Below are 25,445 nucleotides of genomic sequence, written 5' to 3'. Positions count from 1 at the left end.
CCTATTTGGTAGCAAGCTGTCAGGCGGGCCAGGGCCAGGACTCGCCCCGGTGATGAGCCCTCCCCCATGCTGTGCTCACGCCTAATCAAATGCCCCCTAGTCTCCGCCACGTACGTTCTCCAGAGCGGCCAGGACAGCCTTTCCAAAGCCTGCGTCTCAGCCTCCCTCCAGCTCGGGGCTGCCCTGAAGTGTCCTAATAAAACCACTCTGTCAGCGTGAACAGATTCCACACCTGTGGAGCCCAGCCCAAGGACTCCGGTGTCAGCCCCTCCGGCTCCCAGCCAGCCTGTTCCACGCTCCCGGGGCGGGGGGAGGGGGGGGTCGGGTCAAACACCGGGGCGTTCTCAGCAGGGACGCCGCACTGAAGCCTGTGGGACCTCGTCTCTACTCTGAGCCCCAAATCGTGGAGGGGCAGGGTGGCAACGGAGAGAGCTCACACGGAGCCTGGGCGTGGCTGTGTGTGACCGTGGGTCATGTTCTCTCCTGGGAAACCTCGGGGGCTGTGCGGATCCAGGACCCACCTGCCTCACAATGGGCACTGACCCCAGCCCCGGAAAAGAAGAGCCCAGGCCACACACAGCGTAACCCACTCACATTTATAGGAGACACAAAGGAGGAAGGCGGACAACACATCAGCATTTCTACTCCAGGGAACCGGCCAATTCCGACCAGAACAGCAATCAGGAACATAATTGTACAGCGTTGGGGTGCGGCGTCTACGCGGGCTTAGTCCCACTCCCCGTCCCCCTCGGGGTTGTCCTCACGAGCCGCCTCCACGTCGTGGAAGTGAAAGTTGGCCATCATGTCTCGCACGGCCAGCATCAGCCTGTTCAAGCCTTGGTTGTGGTTCAGACCCCCAGCCCCTCCAGCCTCCAGCCTCTCCCCCTGTGGCAAGGAGACTCGTCTGAGCAGGGGTTGTCCTGGGCCCTGAGGCCCAGTGCTCCCAACCCGGCCTGCCCAGGACCCCGTCGAGAAGAGGAAGCTCCCAGACCCAAACGCGCGTGTCTAACAAGACCAGGCCCCAGCGCGGGGTCAGGGAGCCGCGTCCGGTGGAGGGGCCGAGGTGGTGGTTAGGGTCAGGCGGGCACGTCCCAGCCTCCCGAGCAGGCTGGCCGCTGGCTCCAGCAAGCCTCTCTACCCGTGCACAACCAGTGGCCCTGCCTGAACCCACCCGGCCGACACGTGCCCACGTACCTCCATGGTGTAGTTGGGCAGCAACGACCGGAAGAAGAGGGCAATTGTGTTTCCATGGCTGACAGGACTCAGCCTAGAAGAGGAGGAAGGAAGGTCAGAAAGTGCCCCCGAGGGAGGGGAGGGACAGGAAGGCAGCCCGAGCCCCAGCTGGGACACGGGGTTGGACCACCAAGACTCCTGCTCAGCTCTGGGCGGGCAGTGGGCCCCCAGAGGTACCGGTGAGGGCTGCTTAGGCCTCACGGGGAATGGCGTCCAGAGGCGGTGGGCCCGGCAGGACCCGGCTGGTTGAGCCGAGCAGGGAGGAGGGTCACTCTTGAGGAGAGCTGTGCAGGGGTGCAAAGGGGTCACATCAAGGGAAGATTCCAGGGTGTGCTGGAGAGTGCCCCCCTGAGAAGACGCCATGCTGTAAGCAGCTCCAGCTGGACTTTTAAGGACCGGCAGCCTCTGCTGGGCAGAGCCCTTCGGCCACTCCTCAGGCCGGGGCTACAATGTCCAGCCAGTCCGCTTTCTTTCTGAACCTTCCAGTGTCACAAATTCCTGACTGTCGTCTTACTCTACTTATAAATTCAACTGGGAACTATTTCCCTAGAAGCACGTAGTCTAACCGTTTTAGCACAATTCAGTTAAGAAAAAGTCCTTCAGGGGCACCTGGGTGGCTCAGTCGGTTAAGCGTCTGACTTCGGCTCAGGTCATGATCTCGCGGTCCGTGAGTTCGAGCCCCACGTCGGGCTCTTCGCTGATGGCTCAGAGCCTGGAGCCTGCTTTGGATTCTGTGTCTCCCTCTCTCTCTGCCCCTCCCCTGCTTGCACTGTCTGTCTGTCTGTCTGTCTCTCTCTCTCTCCCTCTCTCAAAATTAAACATTTAAAAAAAAAAAAAAAATCCTTCATCCTACATAATGTGCTCTACTGAGATCTGGAAACCACATGCTTTCCCGAAATGGGCAAATCTGTCTGTGACTTCCAGATCTACAGGACTGTGCTCAAGGCTCTTGGTAAGTCAATCACTCAGCTTTAAAGACTAGAGGAGAGAAAAAAGAAGCTAGTCCACGATTCAAGGCTAACCACTGTCCACAAATCCACTGTAGACTTGGGCTCCGCTGTGCTCTCACTGCAGCCCTCCTGGCTTGGCTGTGTGGGTCTTCTTTACTTCTTGGAATGTGCCCTGTGCCGCGCTCCTTGCACAGGGCCTTTGCACGCGCTGACTCTTCTCATGTACCAGCGACATTCCCTCCCCCTTTACTTGTCGAAGGTCTATTATTCCTTCACACAGCAATGACCACGGCCTTCTCTGAGAGTCACGTGCACCACAAGTTTCTCACTGCAGTTTTGACTCCACATTTAAGCCTCGATTCCGTAACGAACATGTTTCCCCACTGCCCTGTGAACACTCCATGAGGACACAGGGAATGCCTTACTCTTGCTTCCCACTGTTACCTCCAACACCTGCTCTAGAAGCTGACCAAAAAATGCTCCTGCTGTCGACAAACAAGTGAAAGAACACGCCTGGCAAAGCTGACCCGCGACCCCAAACCACACGGTCCTCTGCAGGCCTGTGTCTGCGGGAGGCAGTGAGCCCTAAAGCACTGACCTCAGAGCTGTACAAGCAAAGGAGCAAAGCAGGAGGCGGAGACGTACCTCTCTGGTCTGACGTAGGAGTAGATGGTGTCCAAAGGAGGCAGAGGGTCAAAGCCCATCACAGACTGCGTGGTCACATCCTTCAAAGGGAAACAGAATTGCCGTGAGCCCCTGCCTTCCCCTCTGCAGATTTGCAGCCAATTCCAGCCCGGACCGGCCTCTCTGCTAAGAGTCCATCCGTCAGACAGAAACGGTCCCCGGCCGCGAGGCTATGCGTACCGTCCTAAGCCACGGGGTGAACGGGCAGGGAGAGCCTTTCTTCCACGGGGACACTCACTCTGCCCGCTCAGAGGGCTACAGAGGACACCCGTGGGCAAAAGTGTGTGTGCTGTAGGGAAGGGACAGAATCATATGGTCACTTGTGTCAGGAGCCCCACTTTAGCGCTACGGGACGCAGGCTCCAGGGCCCCGAATGGCTGGGTCACTGCTCTGAGCCCTGTGAGGTCACAGCTCCACCTCTCAAATCCCTGGCTGCGAGGGGAAGGGCCCGGCATGTGACAAAGCTCCCACCCCCAGCCCCTCTGCCTTACCGGGGGAGGGCGGCAACGGCTTCCTTGACCTCAGACAGGACCACGTGGCGGTGGATGTTTCTGGGCGCACGCTGGTACAGCACCTTCCGCCTAGGGCCGGGAGTAAAGCGGCAGCACGTGGAATGGAGCCCGCACCGGCCCTGCTGCCCCGTTTGTGATGGCAGCACCCGAGCAGGTGGGCCTCGTCCCACGAGGATCCTGAGGCCACCTGCCGCCCTGTCACCCCTGGCCCCAAGCCCACCTGCTCTCACATGCTTCCACCGCAGGGTCCCCGGAGTCCACCGCCCGCAGAACCTCGCGGACGTTCTCCTCCAGCCAGCTCATGGTGGCCGGCTCCTTCCAGAGGAAGTGCGACCTTCCGAGGTACAGGCTCACCAGCTGGCTCAGGGCAGGGGGCTGGCTGCGGGAGAGCGGAGCCCGTGAGCAGACTCCACCAGGGCGAGGCCTGCGTGCACCCGCCGGCGCCTATGGGCAGCGTCCGGCCCCGTCCAGCAGCCGGGGGTGACAGGAGACCGCCCGGAGGGGCTGCCGACCGGGGCAGGCAATCACCCGGAGTGGGGCGGGGGCACACACAGCGGTTACTTCTATCCAGGGTACGTGTATTTTAAGAAGCACAAGTTCTTTGGGGAGCCTGAGTGGCTCAGTCGGTTGAATGTCCGACTTCGGCTCAGGTCGCGACCTCACAGTTTGTGGGTTCGAGCCCCACGTCACACTCGTTGTGCTGACAGCTCAGAACCTGGAGCCTGCTTCAGATTCTGTCTCTCACTCTCTCAAAATATTTATTTTTAAATATATTAAAAAAAATAAATAAAAAGTATGAGTTTTTTAATAGCAACCTAAAATAGAAAAGGAACATGTACATGCACGCACAGAGACGCCGGAAGAACCGCCGTGGTTCACAAACAGGGTCTGAGGGTGGCTGGCTCCCACACTGCACGTTTTTCTGTCGTTTTCTAATGAGAAATTTGGAAAACGTAGCACGTGCCATGCAGACGCATGAACCACGCTAAGAAGTGTAATGATACTAACCCCACCCAGCAGCTGCGGGCACAGTGGGCCCCGTGCCCTGCTCACTCCTCACCAGGAAGGCTTGTGCTATAGGCCGCGGGCTGCTCACGCACCGGCCAGCTCTGTGCCTGACCCTCGAGGCGATGCCCCACCTGGACCCGGGACCCGGCCACCCAAGCGGGAGAACAGCCCAGCCGCCAGTCTCTAGCAGAGAGCACCTGCCAGGCCCCTCCCAGTAGCGGGGAGAGAGCAGTGACAGCCAGACTCCCAGGGTCTGCCGCCAGGAGCGCCCCCACGACTCACACACAGGTGGGCACTGTCCTCCCAGGGCCCGTCGGTCTTTACCTTATCTCAGCGTCCGGTCCGAAAAAGCTGTGAGTGGCGACAGCGGCATCTGGCCGCACGCTGCAGTACTCGAGCAAAGGGAGGAGGGCTGCAGAGAAAGCAGGGCCCCCATGGGCACGGTGACACCAGGGTGAGGCCAGTCTACCCACACCAGCCTCTGCCACCTTGGAGGGGGTCGTGCGTCCTGCTGCCTTCCCAGTGGCCCGGTCTGCATCTGAGGGGTTGCACCCGTGCCCCCCAGGCACACGCACAAGGCGTTCTAACCACTGACATCACAGTCTCCCTCCGCAGGCTGGTGGGGAGGCCGGCCTGCAGGGTTCAGGCCTGGGGCAGAGCCTGTCTCTCTCCCTGAGCAGCGGTGGCTTCCCCACACAGGAGGTCACCTGGAGAACCCTGTCTTCCGAGTGACTTTACAGGCGGCTCACACCCCGATCCCACACAAACAGCCGGGGCCCACGAAGGGCCTCGCCTCATAACTTCACGCACCTTGACGGGGAAGGGTCGGTTGTCCTACGGCCTGGCCAGGCAGCCCCGTGTGAGCCCGGATGGAGTGGGGCGGGGCCTGGACACACAGGCAGAGCTTGAGAACACTGTCCGGTGGGCGCCCCGAGTAACACGGGCCTCAGCCCTGCCCTGGCCGCCTCCTCAGACCTTCACCATGCTTGTTTTAGACCTCCTGCTCTGTGTTCTCCCCAGCACCTAGTACTACCTGCCACTCTCCCCGCCCAAGGACGCGAGCCCCAGGAGCGGGGACCCTGGTCACCCACCTCCTCTCCCGGCCTGGGACGCAGCAGGCTCACTGAGGTTAAGGGGTCACCTCAAGAGCCTGGGCTGCTCCTCCAGCTGGGGGCTGTGGGGACAGCGTGCATAAGTCCCCACAGCCCGTCCCCGGGACTCGGCCCTCTGTGAAAATGCACGTGGTAGGAGGACTGCGCTCCAGCGGGACCCTGACAGACCACACAGCTCTGTCTCCACACGGACACCAGCCCACTACTCTAGGATGCCTGGAGGTTCTCTGGGCAATCCCAGGACCACCCTGTCTCCGAGTTATTCAACCCAGTGAAAGATGGGATTTGGGGACAAGAGCATAAAGCCGGGGCCCCTCCTGCACGTTCTGCTAACATCCAGCAGCTCACTTATCTCTCTAGAAAATGCCACACGGGGGCGCCTGGGTGGGTCAGGCGGTCAAGCGTCCACCTTCGGCTCAGGTCGTGATCTCACGGTTTGTGGGTTCGAGCCCCGCGTCGGGCTCTGTGCTGACGGCTCGGAGCCTGGAGCCTGCTTGGGATTCTGGGTCTCCCTCTCTCTCTGCCCCTCCCCCGCTCGTGCTGTCTCTTTTCCTCTCTTAAAAAGAAACTTTAAAAAAAGAAAATACCACACCTTCAGAAAGTAAGTTTTTCTCAAACAGTCAATATCAGAAACTTATCCTGAAGCCCCAAGACACCTGAACGCCAAAGTCGCTTCTGACTCATTTTCTGCTTTTGAACTGTAACTACGCCTTGTCCAAAGGCCCTGAAGACACGCCCTTCTGTCAGGGGAGTGTGCGCGCTGGGGCCCCGCCGCACCCACCTCCAGGGAACATGGTGAGCGCCTGTCGGATCAGGAGAGAGGCCTGTTCCCTCGCAGAGCTGAGCTCCTGCTCAGGGAGGTCTGCTTGCTGACTCAGCAGAAAATAGGCCAACGGCACAGAGAAGGCAAAATTCGGGAGCTGAGACAGGTTTCGATGAGCCTGAAAGGGGCGGAAAAACAAAACCTGGAGCTCTACTGTGCCAAAGACAAAAGACTCAAGACCCACGGCTGCTCCAAAGTCACCAGATGCGCCCGTGATGAACACGAGTGTCGTGCTGGCATCTCGTCACTTGGCATAAACGAGAATTTTGTGTTACGTCTGGGGGCTTCCTCGGGGCAGAAAACAAGCAAAAGCCCCTGGGAGGGTAGAAAACTGCCTGGGATGGATGAGAGGAGGGGCCTGGGGGGAAGCGGAGTCAGGTGGGGTCACAGCCAGATGCCCGCCCTTGTGACGGGCTCGGCTCTGAAAGCAGCCAGCCTGTGCTCTGTCACAGCGGAAAACTGAGCGAGCCGGGCGGCAACGAAGAATGTCTCTCCTGCTGCCAGGACCCGATCAAGTCTGCTCTCGTGGCCGAGCACTTTCCTTGCCTTTCTCCACATGGGTAGGGAACAGACAACACGTGACGTGCCGTTTCCTCCGCTAAAATGGGACCGTGGTCTCCACGGTTATATAACCTTTCTTCCTCAGCCCTGTTGTGGGGGGATGGGGGTGCTCCAGGAACTTCTGTAAACTAGATCCCCAGAGGCGGGACTCCTCGGCCAAGTTGCCAAGCGACACAATTCAAATGATCTACGTTGTCAGTTTTCAATCGCACACGAACGCGTGGTGACAACAGATTCCAGCTCGGAGATCAAGAAGGTAAGCTGTCGATTCCCTGCCCGCCACCCCCGCCCCCTAAAGGTGGTCAGGTTCACACATCCCCAGGACAGCGATGCCCAACAGGAACACTCGTTCTCTAGCAGCCAAATTAAAAGGAAAACAGGTGAAGTTAACGTTTACTAATGTTCTATTCAACCCAAATTCCTAAAATAGCATCACTTCCGCACGAAATCACCATGAAGGTCTCGTGCCCAGTCTCAGCCTCAACGTCAGGCTGGAGGCAGAGCCCGTCTGCAGGGGAAACGGGCGGCGGTGGAGACAAAAAGGGAGGAGCACGCGGGGTGTGGCCAGAGCCTCCCCACTGCTTCGCGGAACCGCCCTGGGGTGCACAGACCCTGGACGGAGAAAAGCGGGGTGGGGGGGACCCGGCCCCGCATCGCGGCACACACGCACGCCTACCTCCCACTCCTGGAAGAGGCGCATCAGGTAGTCGTAGCTGCGCGCTCGCAAGGCCAGGTGGTCGATGAGCAGCAGCATGCACAGAGGGTCCTCGTCCGGCTCCAGGCTTCCGGAGGCGGCCCAGGGAGTGGGGGGGGAGGCGAAGGGAGACAAGGGGCAGAGTGGGCCGGCGTGGACATCCACGGGCCCAGGCCGCGAGCACACGGGCGCCAGAGGCAGGCACCCACCTCAGGATGAGCTTGCAGAACTCCAGCGCCGTGCGGGGACAGCCGCGCTTCTCCAGGAAGCTCATCTGCTTGTAGAGGGCCAGGTAGAAGCTCCTAGATCCAAGACAGCTCCTTGTGAGCCAGAGCGGCAGCCGCCAGAGCCGCACTGCCCGGAAGCCTTGTCCAGCACCACCGCTGCCCTCTGCTCCTTGGCCGCGCTGGCCATTTCCTGCACGGCCTAATCACCGCCAGTGTTCGCAAGTGTTCCTGTGTCTGCAGAGAAGGTGACGCTCTGCTTGTTGTTTGCGGTTACGTGTGTGTCCGTGTGGAGAAAAACCAGCTTGCCTGGGAGTTGCGACCATCGTGTTTTTTGTTTCCTGCTGTTCGCTTCAGAGGACAGGTCAACGTCTCCTACTGTAATTACCACCTTAATTTGCCCTCAAACCTCAACAGTTGCTAGGGGCACTGCTGCTGGATGCATCCAGTTTTGGGACTTGAATCATCCTGGTAGGCTGTTACTTGCATCAATAACCAACACCCTGCCTGTGGATGTTAGTATTTTATGACCTGTTTCTGGGAACTAAGAACTTAACTGGAGAGACAAGACTGACACAAACAAAACCAGACAATCTGTGCAGTCGGGGTCCGCATGCCCAGGATGACTACCAAGGTGCGGAGGGCATCCAGTGCTGGAGATGACCGCAGACGCTGGAGGCCGCGAGGGCGAGGGCACCAGACAACAGAGGACCCTCCCCCCCCGCCCCGCCCCCTGCAGCCCCATGAGGGCAAGAAGCCAGGGGGTGAGGTCAACAGGGAAGCCACTGTGGCTGTCCCGGCTCCATTAGTGAGGGCTGGTGCCAGAGTGGGGCTTGGCGAGAAGACTGGCGCCCAATCATGACCGGTTAACACCGGGAACGGGATCAAGCCAAGAGCAAGCAGCTAACTGGCTTAGGAACTGGAAAGTATGGCTGCCCGCAAAGCATTCCAAAGCATTCTAAACTCATGTGGCACAGATGCTATTGTCCAAACATACAAGGGAAACACAATTACAGCCCCCAACATAGTGGAGTCGCTTATCAGACTCACTTGTAAAAAGACAGAAGGAACCCCAGGCTGGCCCAATCGGTGTGTCCGTGAGCCCAGCCATCCTGCATTCAGGTTGTACACAGTGAGGTGCCCCAGTGTGAGCTGGCAGGTGGGACGCCTCAGGGACAGTCCTCTGCCATCTCCCGTCGCAGGACAGCTTCGACACACCTGTCACCGTGAAACCCACCTGTTCTCGGGTCTGCGGTAATCCAGCCGGCAGGTCCCGCTGGTGAGACTGAACAAGGGATGAAAGGCACACTCCATGCTGTAGAGCGCTCTCTCTGCAGGCCACACAAACACCAGGGGAGGGGGTCGGGGCCACCGTGTGGCAAGTGCAACCTCACCGCCCCCCCGCCCCGGCTCACAGAGAAAGCTCTCAGAGGGAGGAGGTCACACGGCGAGGGTTTGGGAAAAGGCGGCGCGCCACAGATGTGACCCTGGGGATCACCGAAGCCACTCTGTGCATTTGCTTCACCCAGAGACCACTTGTCGGCCCCAGGGTTGTATACAAGCACACGTGCTCACAACACCCACAGGCACACGACCACAGCAGCTTGTTCACGTGATCCAGGAAGTGGAAACGCGCCGAGTGTCCCCCACATGCCGGCAGGCACACAAAACATGGGTCTATCCACACTATGGAGCATCACTTGGCCGTACGAGAGGGGAACTCTGAAGACGTGGGTCACAGGATTCCACTCACAGGCAATGTCCGCAACAGGCAAATGCACAGAAACAGGAAGCGCACCGGGGGGCCAGGGGCTGGGGGTGGGGAGGCGTCAGGTGACGGGCAAGCGTTCTTTTAGAGGTCACGTAAATGACCTAGAATCGGTGGTGACAAAGCTGTACAACTCTGCCAGAACCTAAACACCAGCGAGTCATATGCCACCAACGGCAGCATCGTATGGTCTATGAACCGTACCTCAGGAAAGCCGCCGTTGAAAAGATACCCTGGCACACCCTGTGTCCCCGCCATCACTTTATACAACGCCTGTGCTCCGCCAGCGAAGGCGTGTGCGGGTGCGGAGGAACGGCAGGGTGGGGTGCCCACGCGCCCCCTTACCTACGAGGTCTCGGGCCATCTCCTGATCCTCCTGAAAGCGGCAAGCGTCGCTGAGCTGCAGGAGCGAGTCAACGTGGTACGGGCTGGTCTGGAGCAGAACCTGCGAGGAGGGGGACACTGATGGGGCAGCAGCCGGCGAGGCCCCGGCCCCAGGCAGGCCTTTCTCTCAGGCACGTAAACCTCGTGACAATTTTGCCAGCGGTGGCATCCACGATACCCTCACCTCAAACCAAGCTCATAACCAGGCCTGTGGTGGGAACCGGGACCTCTGTGCCCCGGGACCCCCATCTTTACCCTCTGCCACCCCCCCACACAAGCAGCCCTTGGAAGATGAGGCGAGTCCTCGGAAGCATCCTGCCGTGGCCCTCAGCCCCCATGACCCGGGCGTATACTGGAGGTGAGAGGAGCCGGGAGGGCAAGGTGCTTCTGGGCGGAGTGACACAGGCTGGGCCCCACGCCCGGGGCACCCGGGGTAACTGTGGGGAGGGTGTGGGCTGGCGCGGACCCTCTCGTGGGGACACACGCACCACGATGTTGTTGGGCTCCATAGACTCCACGGCGGCCAGGAACTTGTGCTGTGTCTGCTGGTACTCCTCACTGTGCTCAAACGCAAAGAAGGAGAGGCCTCTCTTGGACTCCAGCAGCCGCATCGACAGACCTGGGGAGAGTGCAGCGTCAGGCCCCGTGGTGTTCCTGGACAGGAATTTCTGCATGCACCCGGCATGAGTCCCTGTTACAGTGTTTGCTCTCCCAGGATGCCTGGGGCTGACCGCCCACGGCTCGGTCCACACCGGCACCACGTCCCATCTACGCCTTTCCTAGGAAGATGTCCCCCCCCCGCCCCGCCCCCGGGGGTGTGGATCGATCATAAATGTCCCAGGACAACAAACGTGAGGACACACACGGTGCCACCCCCATGGCATCTGGCTGGGCCTAAACAGCGGTCAGAGCCCAGATCCAGGAGGGCATGGGAGACCGTGCAGGGGCTGCAGCCAGGCCTCTGAAGCGACGGCGATCTACACCCCACGAGTGGACGGCCTTTCTCTTTGTACCACGTGTTGGGTAGAGGCCCAGTTTCTTCTGAGGAACCACTTACCTCCACAGAACGGGTGAGTGGTTCCAGGCTACCCTCGACTCAGTCCCTTCTGACGGCCCCGCCACAGAGCCAGGAGCTTTGTCTGTTCAAAGTGGCTCGGGGGCTTCTGCTAGCTAAGTGGGGGTGTCCTCGCTGCCAGCACACAGGAATCATGCAGAACCCCAGAGACACAGAAGCAGGGCGTGGCTGTCACACGCTCCCATCACGGTGGGCACCCCGGCCCCTCCCCTCTGTCCCGCCCGACCGGCCCAAGGGCTCTAGGATGCTCCTCCTTTTGGTGTCATGATGTCAACCACAAGCACACAGCAAGCATTTCTGCACTGTGGCTGTTTCTCTTCAGATACGCGTACTTATTAGATGGCAACAGAACATAAAATACCACGCTTGAAAGATGAACTTGATTGCCTCCTGTGGTACAGTATTCACAGGAAAAAAGAAAAAGGTAGACAGAAGCTGCATTGAACCGTATTTGAGAAAACACGCAGCTGGCGTGTGTTGGGGGTGGGGGGTCCTCCGTCCTCCAGCACGAGGCCAGGGCGCGCGCTCACACGCCCGCACGCTGGCTCTGCACAAACAGAGCAGCGGCCTGGCCCAACGGGCGCAGATCCTCGCGGCCCGGTGCCGGCCCTCACCTGGTTTGGTGTACCGTGGCCAGGTGCTCTTGGGGGTCGTCAACCACGTACACTTGGGGTACACACGCTGCCGTTGCCTCGGCCTGGGGAGAACGGACACGGTCACGGCTTCATCTTCGCTGCCTGGTCTCTGAGGGACCTCGGAAGCAAAACCGCGGGGAGGGGAGGGGAAGGGAAGGGCACGGACAGGACAGAATGCAACAGCACTAACAGAACATCAGCAGTGCCAAGCCAAACTAAACGCCGCCATCTAAATAACCAAACAACCAGAGACAGAAAGAAGAGCTGGAAGTTTTTAGAGTCTAGCAAAATGGCAGGAAAGAAAGGTAAAAAGGAAACAGAAGTTGAAAACCAAAAATAGAGATGAGGAGGAGAGCAAGCCTGTGGACGCAATTCCCTGGGGACCGGGCTGGACAGATGCACCGCTGGTGGAGCACAGAGGACAGAGGGCAGACCTCTGTGTTGAGGCGGGTCCTCTCCTCGCCTCTCAAGACGCCAGCGATGCAAGAACAGGATTTGAAAAGGGAACAAGGGGAACCACGGAAAGAACTGGTGTGGGGGGGGCATCAGGACACTGATACCAACACACTCCTGGGTGAGAACGAGCCAGACAGCACCAGTGGGCAGCAGGGGAGGGAGGTTGAGCTCCCCGAGATGTGGCCCACAGACTGCCCTCATCCCTCAGCCCGGTGCTCCTGCCTCGCTGGGCAGGGATGTCTCCGGCGGTACCAGACCGCCCCCCACAAAGCGGTGGTTGCAGGGAGGCATTTCTGCTCCATCACTGACGCTTTCTTTCTTGAGCTGAGTAACGGGCATGTGGACACGTGTATGTGATTCTGTATATTTTCCCGATAATATGAACCATTTCGTTAAGAAAATAAAGATGAGTAAGAATCTGGCCTGCATTAGAAACAGGGTAAAAAGCAGGTTTCTTATCCCACCAAGAAGGCAGAACTGCAGGAGAAAAAAACATGGTGCCTCAAAAGCACAGTCATAGTCTGAAGAACACTCAAATGACTACCTCTAACATGTTGAGTGTCTGGCCCTGAAACTTTCGCCAGGTTTATTTTTGCTTCTCAACCAGCATCAAAACCAACGTGAGGTTTAGAACCTGGGATAAGTCTGATCTTCGTCCACTTAACACTTCTTAGCGGTTGGCATCATGCGGTAGACGCGGTAAGAAACGCTCTGCACGAAGGCCTTTTGGCAGGACTTTCTGTAGGAGGTGTGGGTGTTCAAGTTTTCAGACGCTCCAGCACGGAGCCCAGTTCTGACCGGGAGCTTGGTAGCGTGTAAATAGGAGAATTAACTGGATATGCAGAACTGCCTGGTCTATGGAAGCCCAGGGACAGCCCGGCCCTGCAGTGAGCTGTCCGCACAGAACAGAGAGGAGGCAGGGAGGTAGGTGGGGGAGGCTCTGCTGGGGGGCAGCGGGGGAGACAAGAGCAGCAGGAGGGCGAGTATGCCGTGTGCGTCTGTCATAGGAAGCTTTCCGAGAAAGAGCTGTGCACAGGCCATCTGCACGTTCTGAGACGGCCACCGGAGAGGGACAATCAGAAACACACTGAGTGTGTCTGCACACAAGGGGTACGAGGGAACCGTGGCTTCTCAGGGAAGCCTTCGGTAGGACTTAAATTTTTAAACAAATCAATACCCTAAGAAGTATAATAATACTATAAAAACAATAAATGTAATTACATTAAGTATCATTTGCACAGAAACAAGACCGGGCATAAGTGTGAAGAAAACGGCAAAGACAGGCCAAGCACATGCAAACAAGTGGAGCTAGGCTGGGGAGAGGCACGATGTTCAGACCAAGAGGAACATTTTATGTATTTATTTATTTTTTAAGTTTCTTTATTTTGAGAAAGCACAAGTGGGGGGGGGGGCGGGGGCGGGGGCGGGGGAGAGGGAGAGGGAGAGGGAGAGGGAGAGGGAGAGGGAGAGGGAGAGGGAGAGGGAGAGGGAGAGGGAGAGGGAGAGGGAGAGGGAGAATCCCAAGCAGACTCTGCACTATCAGTGCAGAGCCTGACGCTGGGCTCAAACTCATGAACCGTGAAGTCATGACCAGAGCTGAAATCAAGAGGTGGACGCTTAAGCAACTGAGCCACCCAGGTGCTCCCCAAGAGGAACATTTTTAAGTGAAAATGTTTTTCATCAATATTCCACAAGAAGACATAAAGTCAGAAACTCCTGTGTCCTGAATAACCTAACACCAGAGATAAAACCAAAAACCATTAGCAAATAACAAGAAAAGTCCTCGACGTGTATACTATGAAAGAATCTAAAACCCCTAACTCTACGACAGGTCAGAGGAGGTAGAAACACTCAGGCGGTGGGTAGGCTAAGGCGCACAGGTATTTGGAAGGCAGCGGAGAGACTCGGTGCTAACACCACAGGGGAATACCCACTCCTGTGCAACTGCACTAGAAGAGACCACACGGATGCAGGAGGAGTGCAGCCAGCACACAAGCCGGCACCTGTCCCCCGGGGCGAGGGCATTCCCCTCGTGCACCGGGCGTGAAAATGGTGCCTGGAATCCAACCATGAAGAACCATGCGGTGTGAGACGCCAGCAGAGCCCTGTGGTTCCGGAGTGTGTGCTGAGGGGCCCCAGAGAGGGGCAGCAAGCTGTCCTGACCGGTTATCTTCGGGGGTGTCAGAGGAGACAATTCTGAATTGCCTCAGTTTTTTCTTTTATAAAAAGCATTTAATTCTACATTTAGAAAACACACGGACAGTACTTGAAAAGACAAAGCCTCTGCCGGTGTGGCAGCTCCTGGTCAGAACGGACTCGGTGCTGGAGCGTTGGGAAAACGGAACACCCACACCTCCCACAGAAAGGTCTGCAGAGCATTTCCTCCCGGGTTTACCACTAAGAACTATTAAATTAACAAAGATCAAACTGATCCCAGAACCTAAACCTCGTGTTGGTTTTGCTTGCTAAGAAACGAAAATGAAGTTGGCCAAGATTTCAAGGCTAGAAGCTCAAAATTTTAGGACTTCCAGAATCCCTGTAAAATGCTGGCTCACAGGCTAATAAAGGCAGTGTGAGGGTTGGAGCCCAATGGCCATCAAAAAGGTCAAACACCAACTTCTCCCCAGCCCCCTTCAGATCCCTCAGAACCAGAAGTCCTTAGGGTTTCCTTCTGTAAGGCCCTTTGCCTGACCTCCCCCAGGGTCTAACCGACCTGGAGAAACTCCCTCCCCCTCCCTGAGGACCCCCCCCCCTCCCCCTCCCCCTTCCCGAGGGTCTAACCCATCTGGAGAACCTCCCTCCCCTCCTTGGGAACGAAGCCAGTGTTGATCTTACCTTTGTTCCCCCAGGACAGCTCGAGCACCAAAATATCTTTTCAGTTCTGTGTCTGGATTCAAGTGTCTAGAGAATTGAAAATTTCACGAACAGAAATGAAATTGAGTTCTTCTACACTGAATCTGGGAATTCTGAAAGGTCACATAAAACGCAGCAGAGAGAACAGCTATTCTGGCAGGAAGACAACTGGCAGGCCTCCTTTAAAACCACGCTAACCTGAAGCAGAGGCAGCCGGTCCTGGGGCCAAATCAGAGCAGCCTCAGACCTGCGACTAGATCAAGGTGTGCTCACTGAGTCAGGAAAAGAGATGCTTTTTAAACACTGGCAACAATCTCTTCAGTAGGGGCAGGCTTTTCATAGGCATCTATGAGGACAAGACAGGAATAACTTGTCCCAGGATGACCTCTGACTTCAGCACCTTCCGAGAAAAAAACACTCCCAGAGATCTACAAAGCTAAGTGACGGGTCCTTGGAAACAGAGGGGTCTCCCCCGCGTTCTGTCCCTGCCCCTGTTGCCTCAATGTTTGGCAATAAACCTACATCACGTTTAAATCAAGATAGTAAGCTTCCTTCTTTTTGAAATATTACCTTCCCTTTGCAAAGAGTCTCTGTGTCAGCCGGGGGGGGGGGGGGGGGAGCTAACCTGTGCTCCACGTATAGGACGTGCTTCTTGGAGCTCAGGGGGGGCGGGCCTGGGCGGCTCAAGCCACTGGCATCCTCAATCCTCTCCAGGAGGCGATCAATATCTTCCAGCCCGTTTTCCTAAAAGCCCCAGAAGAACATCTTAATCACCACACGACTTTGCTTTAAATGTAAGATCAACAATAAAATGGTTTGTACGAAGAAGCAGCATTCTATTGGGTCTACTTCCTGAAAGACAGTATAATCCGAACACCGCACTGCACGTGTATTGAGAAAAAAAGGAGAGATGCTTCGTTAGAGGAAGCTCAGGATCGGCGAGATCATAGAACCAGAAGGACTCCTGAAATGACGAAGTCACAAGCCTACACTGCTCATCTTTCGGATGTGCCCGCCAAGCTCTTCAGGTGGGACTTGGGCTGTAACTGCCAGTGACAGGCACAGAAGGCCACAGCCTCCTCAGGACACACAGAATCAGGTGATGAGGGCCGCAGGCGATACTGAAAACAGATTTTCTGACAACTGACTGGACCTGGAGGCTTACACCTCAACATCTGATTAGTCAGTCCATCAGCACTAGAGAAAGGTCGGGGCACATGGGCAGTCCACCAACAGAGGCTGCACCATCCAGAGAGCATCATTTCAGATGTCACCAAAAAACAGAAAGCACAGAGGGAGGTCTGACCCTCAAGGAACAAAGTGAACAAACATGAGTGAGATTTGGTGAGTGACCTTCCCTGACCTCCGCGTTAGATTCCTAACGGGAAGGAATCAAAATATCAAATGAAAATGAACTGCCCTGAGAAACAGCCAGATGCACATACCAGAATTTCTCCTGTAGTGTTTTTCTTATTTTTCTGTTTCTTTTTCTTCTTTCGGAGTTTGCCACTTATATTAGACTAACAAAAGAAGCACATTTTAGTCAATGAAAGAGACAATAAAATCTTACATGCTGACAACTACAGCAGCAAGCTACAGAGGGACACGGGAACACAGGCTTGGGTCCCCTCCCTCCCACCCTGAACGTCCTGTGAGCTCACCTGCCTCAACAACACAGACCTCCCACTGGCCCACAACTCTGGTTCCCTCCAAGTTTCTCCTTCTTGACAGAACTCATGGCTTCCCAGGACCTCAACAGGCTCACAGGGTGTGAAGCATCCACCCACCTGCCCTCTGCCTTCATCTTTCACTTTGTCAACCACTCTCCCTGCCACGCTCAGCCACCCTGGAGACTGGGACCCCGCACTGCACTGCCCCACACCCTTGGTGCCTCTGCCCGAATCGCTCTCGCCCCTTCACCTGGCCACCTCCTTCCCCGCAACGTGAAGCACTACACCACCCCAAGCTCAGGCAGGTGCCCCTCTCTACGCCACGAGTCAGGGTCCCTCCAGCTGCACTTGTCTGTCCTCATCTGCCGCTCTCTCGACCAGAGGCCCCAGGAAGGCAGACTTGTCCCCAGAACCCGGTAGGCTGACAAAAAGCACTTACTGAGTAAACAAGCAAAAGATCTCCTGAGGGACCCTCTCCCGCAGTGCCGTCGTGCACACCAGCCACACCCCAACACTAACCTGACCTACGTACTTCTTCAAGGCACGTCCACCCGGGGTCTTGACCACCTGACCAGAGCTCCAGACACACAGTCACAAAAAACACACCCCCTGGGGAGGGAGGAGTAGACCCTCCCAGAGTGTGGAGGCCACTCTTGTGCCAAGAAAACTTGACTCGGGGACGCTGTGTGGGGCCTCCTCTATGCCCACAACGCGTCTTGAGGGTGTCATGCAAATCTTATCAGGGGTCCCAAGGAAAAGTGGGGACAACTGGGACCCAGAAAACGACAGCAGAGGGTGTATGTGGCTGGCACCTCCTAGTCCCCACACCTGCTCTGGGGGTGCTGCTTTGCCAGCCATTTCTCCAGCTTTCTTGGCATCTGCACCTCCACTCTGGGATCTCCTTCTGTTCCCTGTGAGCAGACACTCGGGTCTCTCCCCATTCAGCACTGGTCCCTCCTCAAGGTCCTCAATGTTTATCTGGAAGACAGATGGGAGAGAACAAGGGTGTTACGGGTGTCCTGGTCACAGATCCCACGGTGATACTGAACTGTGTTAGAGACAAGAGAGCAGGACAGGGCGGGGGTGGGGGAGGAGGCGGGGAGACACGTTCAGGATCACCCTGAGGTCACAGGAGGGAGAAACGTAAGTCTGTGTGCCTAGCAGAGCCGTACTGCTCACCTTCTGAACAGCTCTGGTTCACGGTTACTTTAGTCAATAAACTCCAGAGAATGCTGGGCACCGTGTGGCCCCACGGGGTCTCTGTCTTCAGAGGGGACATAATGAAGAACCCCCAAACGTTACAACTTACCTCCCTTATGGAACAGAACCCTAGCACAAAGATTCGTATATACATTTGTTCTGTCGATGCATTAATATTCTTTCCTCCTACTGGAGACACTAGGTAGCTCACCTACAGTAGGAGACAGGACAAGAACCCGGGAGAAGAAACAGTACCCAAGGACTGACCTACCTGGAAACTCTTCCCTGATAAAAGTAACACACGGTAATAAAAATAACTCAGGACGGAACCTTACCTCGTAGCGAAAAGGAAGGATCCACACATGCACACACTCCCGTACACACTAAACACTCACACCCTGGAGGCGAGACAGGGGCAGGGGTGGGTACAAGTTACCGGGGAAGTTCTGGCCCTTTAGCCAGTCAATGAACAAACAGATAAAAGAGGTTAGCAGGAATACTAACTATGCTTCATAAACCAGATGAGATGGGATGGACCCAATCCAGTACACTGAAATACACAAAATACACAAAAATAAAACTGTATGTTCAATTTAGAACCTCTGAAAAATATAAAGCTAAAAAATAAAAATAACATCTATTTTTTTTATTTACTTGTTTGTTTATTTATTGAGAGAGAAAACACGAGCAGGGGAGGGGCAGAGAGAAAGGGAGAGAGAGAATCCCAAGCAGGTTCAGCATCGTCAGCAAGAGCCTGACGTGGGGCTGGATCCCACGAATGGCAAGATCATGACCTGAGCCAAAATCAAGAGCTGGACACTCAACCAACTGAACCACCAGGCACCCCAAAATAACATGTTTTAACCCCCACGACCCTGAGACAATTTCTTGTTAAACTTGAGGTCACACCGCAGCCAGTGAGTTTTTCAGTGATGGTTCTCTTTTGGCCTACCGTCTCAGCTGGGAAAGTGTCAAAGAAAAGAACACGGGAACAAATTTTTGGGTCCTTTGGTTTTGCTTTCTTTACCAATGGAGCCTACCAAGGACACAACCCAGAAGTACGTGATGCCAATCTGTCTACAAATCCGCATCTGACTCAAAAATGCTGGACTTCTAGCACAATAGTTTCTGTCCCCGCGTCGCCGATACTGTGGCGATTCCTACTGCAGACACCTTCTTTTGAGTGGTGGCATTGTGAAGCCAGAGGCCCATGTGTGGTCTGGTTGGTTTGGATGTTGGAGCAAAGGAAGAAAACTAGAACGTGGCCTCCTGGGACATTTCCTCTAAACAAGTGGGGGATGCACTGGGGAATTGGCACCTACACTTTCTCCGGTATTCAACGGAATTCTACCCCTAATGCCTCTAGTGAAGCCGGGTGCTGGTTTACTTCAAGTCACGTCCGCTTCCTTAAAAAAATTTTTTTAAGAAAAAAATTTTTTGAGACAAAGAGGGTGCAGGCACACGCGAGAGCAGGGCAGGGTCAGAGGGAGAGGGAGAATCTTCAGCAAGGTCCGTGTCCAACGCAGAGCCCGACTCAGGGCTAGACCTCACTACTGTGAGATCACGACCTGAGCCAAAATCAAGAGTTTGACGCTCAACCAACTGCGCCACCCACGTGCCCCAAGAATTTTTTATTTTATTTTTAAGTAATATCTACACTCAGCATGGGGCTCAAACTCACAACCCCAAGATCAAAAGTCACATGCTCCACTGACTGACCTAGCTAGGTGCCCCACTAAGATATTATTTTTTGAGCCCCTTCTGGAAACTTGAGGTGTTCGGAGGAATTCAAATGCATAAGCTCTATGCCAAGCTAAGCTTCACCTGAAATATTCTGGGTCTGTGCGCACACGTGCAAACCTCCAACGATGTACATACTCAGTCTTGTTTCTTTACTGGAAAGAGCTGCTAACTGCGCATGATTCATTTGCTATTTGTATCAGCAGGCACCAGCACTCAAGGACTCTCCACCCACCATCCTGAGATAAATCTCATTTGGTATCCAAAAGCTGGTACTTTCATCAGTTTCGCGGTCTCAAATGGGTAACAATTTCAAGAGGTTCTTGTTCACTACACACATATTCTCTGCTACTCCACGGGATAAGGCTTGATCGATACTTCAATAAACACCGGGTGGGAATTTCATCTTTTTTGGGGGGAGGAGCACGGAACCGGAGTATAATTTACGTGGCTTGAAACGGACGCACAGTATGAGTTTTGGAAACTGCATAAGTATGTAACCCACACTCTTACCAAGATGTAAGATGCTCCCATTACCCCAGAAATACATGCCTCCTACCATCTCCAACTAACATTTCCTGCTGACTCCGGCAAACACTGCTAGGATTTCTTCCACCAGAGATGGCCTGTGCCTGTCTTAGAACTCGGTGCAGAAAGAGCCAGAGTATGCCTTCTTTTGTGTCTAGCTCCATTCACACAGTGTATGTGTTGACGCTTATCCTGCTGGTGCCCATATTACTGGTCACCAGTACTCCTTTGTGTGGACGCGCTACGTTAGCTTACCCATCAGGCAGAGGAAGTCGCTTCAGGGTCTTCCCATCTGCGGCTGTTTGGATGAAAGCTACTGTGTGAGCGTTTCTGCAGAAGTCTCTTGGGTAAGTATGCAGAGGTAGAATCACTGGGTTGTAAGACACAAGATTTATGTTGAGGGGCGCCTGGGGGGCTCAGTCGGTTGAGCGTCCGACTTTGGCCCAGGTCATGATCTTGTGGTTTGTGAGATCGAGCCCCGCATAGGGCTCACTGCTCTCAGCGCAGAGCCCCCTTCAGATCCTCTGTTCCCCTCTCTCTCTGTCCCTCCCCTGCTTGCATGGTCTCTCTCTAAGAAAAATTACTTTAAAAGTACTGTTTCTGTGGGGCGCCTGGGTGGCTCAGTCGGTTGAGCGTCCGACTTCGGCTCAGGTCATGATCTCACAGTTCGTGGGTTTGAGCCCCGCGTCGGGCTCTGTGCTGACAGCTCAGAGCCTGGAGCCGGTTTCAGATTCTGTGTCTCTCTCTCTCTCTGCCCCTCCCCTGTTCATGCTCTGTCTCTGTCTCAAAAATAAATAAACATTAAAAAAAATTAAAAAAAAACAAAACACAAAGGATCAAAATCAACTCGACATCAAAGATGACACGTGTTGAACACCAACTCAAAGATCACTGAACAATTTCAAGTCCTTATTCCAGCCAAACAGCAGCAGCCTAATCACTGAAACTTATTTTGGAAGAAGTTTGGTTTTTTATTTAATTTTACAACTTAGATGCTTATTTCAATTACTTTCCAGGCATGACCATTATATTGAACATAAAAACAGAGACATATACACATACGGTTAACCCTGTAACAACACAGGTTTGAAATGTGCCGGTCCACTTATATGCAGAATTTTAAAAAAGAGAGAGAGATGATTTCTAATCTAAAGCCAAAACAACAACAACAACAACAACAACAACAGCAACAAAATCACCCAAGGGCTACTTGTGAGGATAAATCCATGAACTAACAACGAAGAATGTCTCCTGCTCTGCTTCCCTCTCTCCAGGAGAGCACTTCTAAGTGCCCCGGAAAGGCTTCTAACTAAACCACTTCAGGTCACATTCCTACCGTGGTTTTCAATTTCATTTAATACCTACATTTGCAGAGTGCCGTCTGCCCAGTATGGGCTGAAAGCTACACACGTTATTACTTCATTTATCACTCATGAAAATCCCACGAAGGGAGATCATCGCCAAGAAACAGGGAAACTGAAGCTTATGTTAGGTATCTTGTCCACGTTCTCACAGCTATGACGAGATGGGGCTGGGATCCAAACCTAGGTCCTTCTGACTCCAAAGCCTGTGTGCATACATTCTGGCTGGAGACAGTACATGCTGGTCCGCTTAGAGGAAATGCTAATTCATGCAGTAAATTTTCTGCATACCTGGGTGCCAGACACAGGGTGGTGGGGACATGTTAGGGAGCAGCAAAGTCTCTGTTCCCACAGAGCTTCTACTTCATCAGAGAGCAAGGAAGGAAAGTAACACCAAATAGAAAGAACCGACAGAGAATCTGTACGGTATGTTCTATGATAGCTGCCAGGGAAAACTGAGAAAGAACAGAAGAAGGGGAATGGGAATGTGCAGATCACTCCACTTTGAAAGCAGGTAGGAAGGGTAGGCAAGACTGAGAAGGCGTCCTCTGAGCAAATCCTGAGGAAGGAGAAGTGAGACACGGGACATCTGAATACAAGGTGTTAAAGGCAGAGGAGACAGCAAAGGGGACAGGTCACTATGGCTACAGCAGAGCGAGCAAGATTATAAGGAAATGAGGTGGCAGAGCTCATGGGGTAAACGAGACCAGCGTGGGATCATTGGGGGGTTGCGAAGAAAGGAGGGCTGAGGTCAGACGTATGTCTGACTGTAGCTGCTGCATTCAGACAGGTGGCAAAGGAACAAGAAGAGAAGGACTGGGCCGAAGGATGACGGTGATCCAGGCCAGAGGCAACGGTCCCCACCCAGGTGCTACCGGACTTGAGAATGGTCTCGTATATTGTTGAGAGAGAGAAAGATCAGGGATACCTTCAGGTTGCTCGCGTGGACAAGAGGAAAAACGGAGATAGAGAAGGCTGGAGGAGGCAGAAAGAGCAGTTAACAGTTGGACACACTGGGTTTGAGATGTCTGTGAAAGGTCTAAGAGGTGACAGACGTTGAGTTGGAGGTATGAATCCCAAGACCAGGAAGGACATCTGAGCTGGTGACACCAGTGTCAGAAAGTGGAAGGGAACACACAAACAGCAGAGTCCTGAGCAGGTACAGACCTTGAGTCCCTCTGACATGATGTCACGGGGAGGTCCACATCAGAATTCTTTTCCTCCATTCACACAGGTAAGCATCTGCCATTTTTTTCATTTCTCCCAAACACTCTGCCCCCCTGTCCATCTACCCTCCTTTCTTCTTCAGCAGGAACATTAACTTTGCTTCAGAGACAAAAACCATGACATGGTTAAGGGTGCACATTTTAGGTCAGAAAGCCTGGGTTTACTCTCCAAGGGTCACTTAGCATGTCATTTGCACAGGGGGGACTACAAGATCTCCTTCCCAGACTGTGAGAATCATATGATGCAGCAGCAGCACCTGCAACGTTCAATGTCCTCCAAAGAGCAGCTGTTGGTGTTAAGGGCTAAATCTTGGGGATATGGGGAAAGAGAAAGCACAACCAGATAAAACGTCCATGGAAATGGCTGCCTACAGCACAAGTTGATTTCAGCCCGTGGACAAGTGAGATGAGAAGGAAGACTTCAGTATTTTGAGAGAAGTCAGAAAAGTGGCAAATTTATGGACACGTGATGTGATGGAAATACTGGGCAGACTCAACCGGCCGTGTTTCCAACTGTGGGAGCTGGGAGATGAGCACGTGAAGGTTAATACTACTTTTATTTTTGTACATGTCTGAAATCTTTTATGATAAAAATGCCAAAAAGGAAGAAAGAAATGAGAAGAAACAGGTAGAGGGGAAGGAGTTACTTTTCATCTCAGAATCGGAACAAGTGGAGGGAGACTGGAGAATATGAAGAAAACGCTTCGTCCCAACTCCCCCAGAGACTACAGGGTGAGGCTGTCTCTCACCTTAAGAGGGAAGGTCAATAATCTCTAAACCAATCTCCCAGACTGGAAGCCCACACGCCCCACACGCCCCGCCATCTTATGATGGGTGTCTAACTTGCCAACTTTCCATAAAGCAAGCAGCAATCACAACACCAAGAAAGAGTCACTGGTTTCTCCGATCATGATCTTCAGACCTACTGCTGTTTGTTCAACCACTCGGGCACACCGAGGAGAGGATACAAGGTGAGCAAAACAGACACGTTACCCGCCAGAGGTCAGAGAAGCAAGAATAAGGCGATGCGCGCACATGCCAAAGTACAGACTGAGGCCAGCTAAAGAAACCCCGGTGGGCGTTTACTCCTCAATTCACATCTACGGTGTCACTTCTGTGTCAGACACTTGCTGTGAGTGCAGAGATGAGCTAAACACCATCGCAGCTAACGCAGCGATGAGGAAAGCACCAAGTCCTGGGTTGTGAGAAGTAAACAAGAATGTCAGCAATGGCCCTGCAACAGCTTGACGTAGGCAATGTTCGTTCCTGAAATACAGCGCCCAGACCTGGGGAAGTGAGGCCCCGCCCACTGTGATGCGGACCCGCCCTTCTACGGCAAGACCACGCCCACCCCGCAGCCCTGACCCCCCGACAGCCCCGCCCAACCCGCTGTGGCCCCGCCCGCCCCATCGCCTGCTCCACCCACTGGCCCCTGGCCCCGCCCCCACCGCAGCCCAGCCCTGTGTGCCCCGCCCCCTGACGTCACGACCCGCCTGGCACAGCACCCCCTCCCACCACCCCCACCCCAGGCAGCCCCGCTTCTCACCAGCTCGAACCGGTTGTTGACGCAGACGCCTTCCTTCCCTGCGCCCCGGGGGCGCCGGCCGCCTGTTCCCCGCTTTGGACCTTCTTCTTCCGCATCATCGTCATCATGGAGGGCAAACTGCAGGGCACCGGGCCCGAGGGGCTCCTGGCCGCGCTGTTCCCCCCTCAGCCTCCGGAGGGCCCGGCGCGACATAGGACCCAACGGCCGCTGACGTCCGGAGACCGGGAGAAGGAAGAGCCGAAAAGAGAACCACCGGCGCGCCTGCGCACTTACGGCGCGCTGGCGCGAGCCCGAGCTCTGGCGTCTGCGTGCTGCGGTCCTCCGGAACTTCCTCTCCGCCAACAGTGGCGTCTAAGAAAGTGCGGGCGCGTCCGGGCGAGTTCTCGCGCGAGTTGGGAGCCTCCGCGCGGCAGTCCTGGCTGCCCCGGTGCTGGGTGTCCCTGGGTCTTCCGGAGGCGTGCCCGGGACCGACGTCCAGCTGGGACGGGGATGGGGGCTCACGGGCTCCGAGCCACCTGCACCCGGGGACCTAGACTCTGCTCTCCGAGTGCGGGCTGGCTGGGCGGGAGGAACCCGCAGGTAGGGCTAGGTGAGGCGACGGTGCGCGCAGGTGGGCGTACTGCCGCGTGGTGTTCCAACCGGGGCGATGCACAGGTGACAGCTGGGCGACCTGGACGGTCCTAGTGCCCGCTCTGCACGTGACTCCTTTCAGTCTGCCTCCACAGCTGCAGGTGGGACATTTTCCTCCTTATTAAAAGTAAGCAATCCAAATCGAGGAGCTTCCCAAAGCTGCGGACGGATTTCTGGACGTCCGCCTCCCCGGGATAGACTGGAACCGAATGTTAGGGGCGGTCCTGGAAGTTTGCTTTTTGTTGTCGTTAATGCGTCCCGGGTGATTCTCCTGTTTATCTACGTATGGGAATCTGTGGTTTAAGGTGGAGGCTCGCCACCCTTACTGTGTTTCATAACCTCCTGGGGAGATTTTTGCAATAAAGATCAAGGACATACCCCTGGAAATTCCGAAATGGCGTCAGGCATTGATTAAAAAAAAAAAAATTAATGTTTATTTCTGAGACACAGCGCGAGTAGGGGAGGGGCCATGAAAGAGGGAGAGACAGAATCCGAAGCAGGCTCTAGGCTCCGAGCTGTCAGCACAGAGCCCCACGTAAGGCTCTAACTCACGAACTGAGAGATCATGACTG

At 55.0% G+C, this 25,445-nt stretch overlaps 1 protein-coding gene across 1 annotated transcript; it reads right to left on the bottom strand.

The window, feature by feature from the left end:
• Positions 1 to 594: 594 nt before the first annotated feature.
• Positions 595 to 24,547, bottom strand: TCF25 (transcription factor 25). Its single transcript, XM_042917940.1, has 19 exons — positions 24,244 to 24,547; positions 17,471 to 17,620; positions 16,418 to 16,492; positions 15,598 to 15,716; positions 14,955 to 15,020; positions 11,643 to 11,725; positions 10,442 to 10,572; positions 9,915 to 10,014; positions 9,039 to 9,132; positions 7,787 to 7,879; positions 7,560 to 7,665; positions 6,281 to 6,440; positions 4,712 to 4,799; positions 3,600 to 3,758; positions 3,359 to 3,448; positions 3,048 to 3,051; positions 2,829 to 2,908; positions 1,195 to 1,267; positions 595 to 885 (listed from the first exon to the last, which is right to left on the bottom strand). The coding sequence occupies exons 1-19, from the start codon at positions 24,433 to 24,435 to the stop codon at positions 727 to 729; spliced, it is 2,022 nt and encodes a 673-aa protein (XP_042773874.1). The 5' UTR covers positions 24,436 to 24,547; the 3' UTR covers positions 595 to 726.
• Positions 24,548 to 25,445: the final 898 nt, after the last annotated feature.

The sequence above is a fragment of the Panthera leo genome, chromosome E2 (genome assembly GCF_018350215.1).
Source record: "Panthera leo isolate Ple1 chromosome E2, P.leo_Ple1_pat1.1, whole genome shotgun sequence".
NCBI classification, from domain to species: Eukaryota; Metazoa; Chordata; class Mammalia; order Carnivora; family Felidae; genus Panthera; species Panthera leo.
Note: the sequence above shows the minus strand (reverse complement) of the source record. Positions and strands in the feature narration are given on the sequence as shown.

Coding starts and splice junctions, on each gene's coding strand:
- TCF25 (XM_042917940.1), bottom strand. CDS start 24,435: ATGTCGCGCCGGGCCCTCCGGAGGCTGAGGGGGGAACAGCGCGGCCAG. Junction 4,800..6,280: donor GCTCACCATGTTCCCTGGAG/GTGGGTGCGGCG, acceptor CTTTCTCTGCAG/CCCTCCTCCCTTTGCTCGAG. Junction 1,268..2,828: donor TCCTACGTCAGACCAGAGAG/GTACGTCTCCGC, acceptor CTCCTCTTCTAG/GCTGAGTCCTGTCAGCCATG.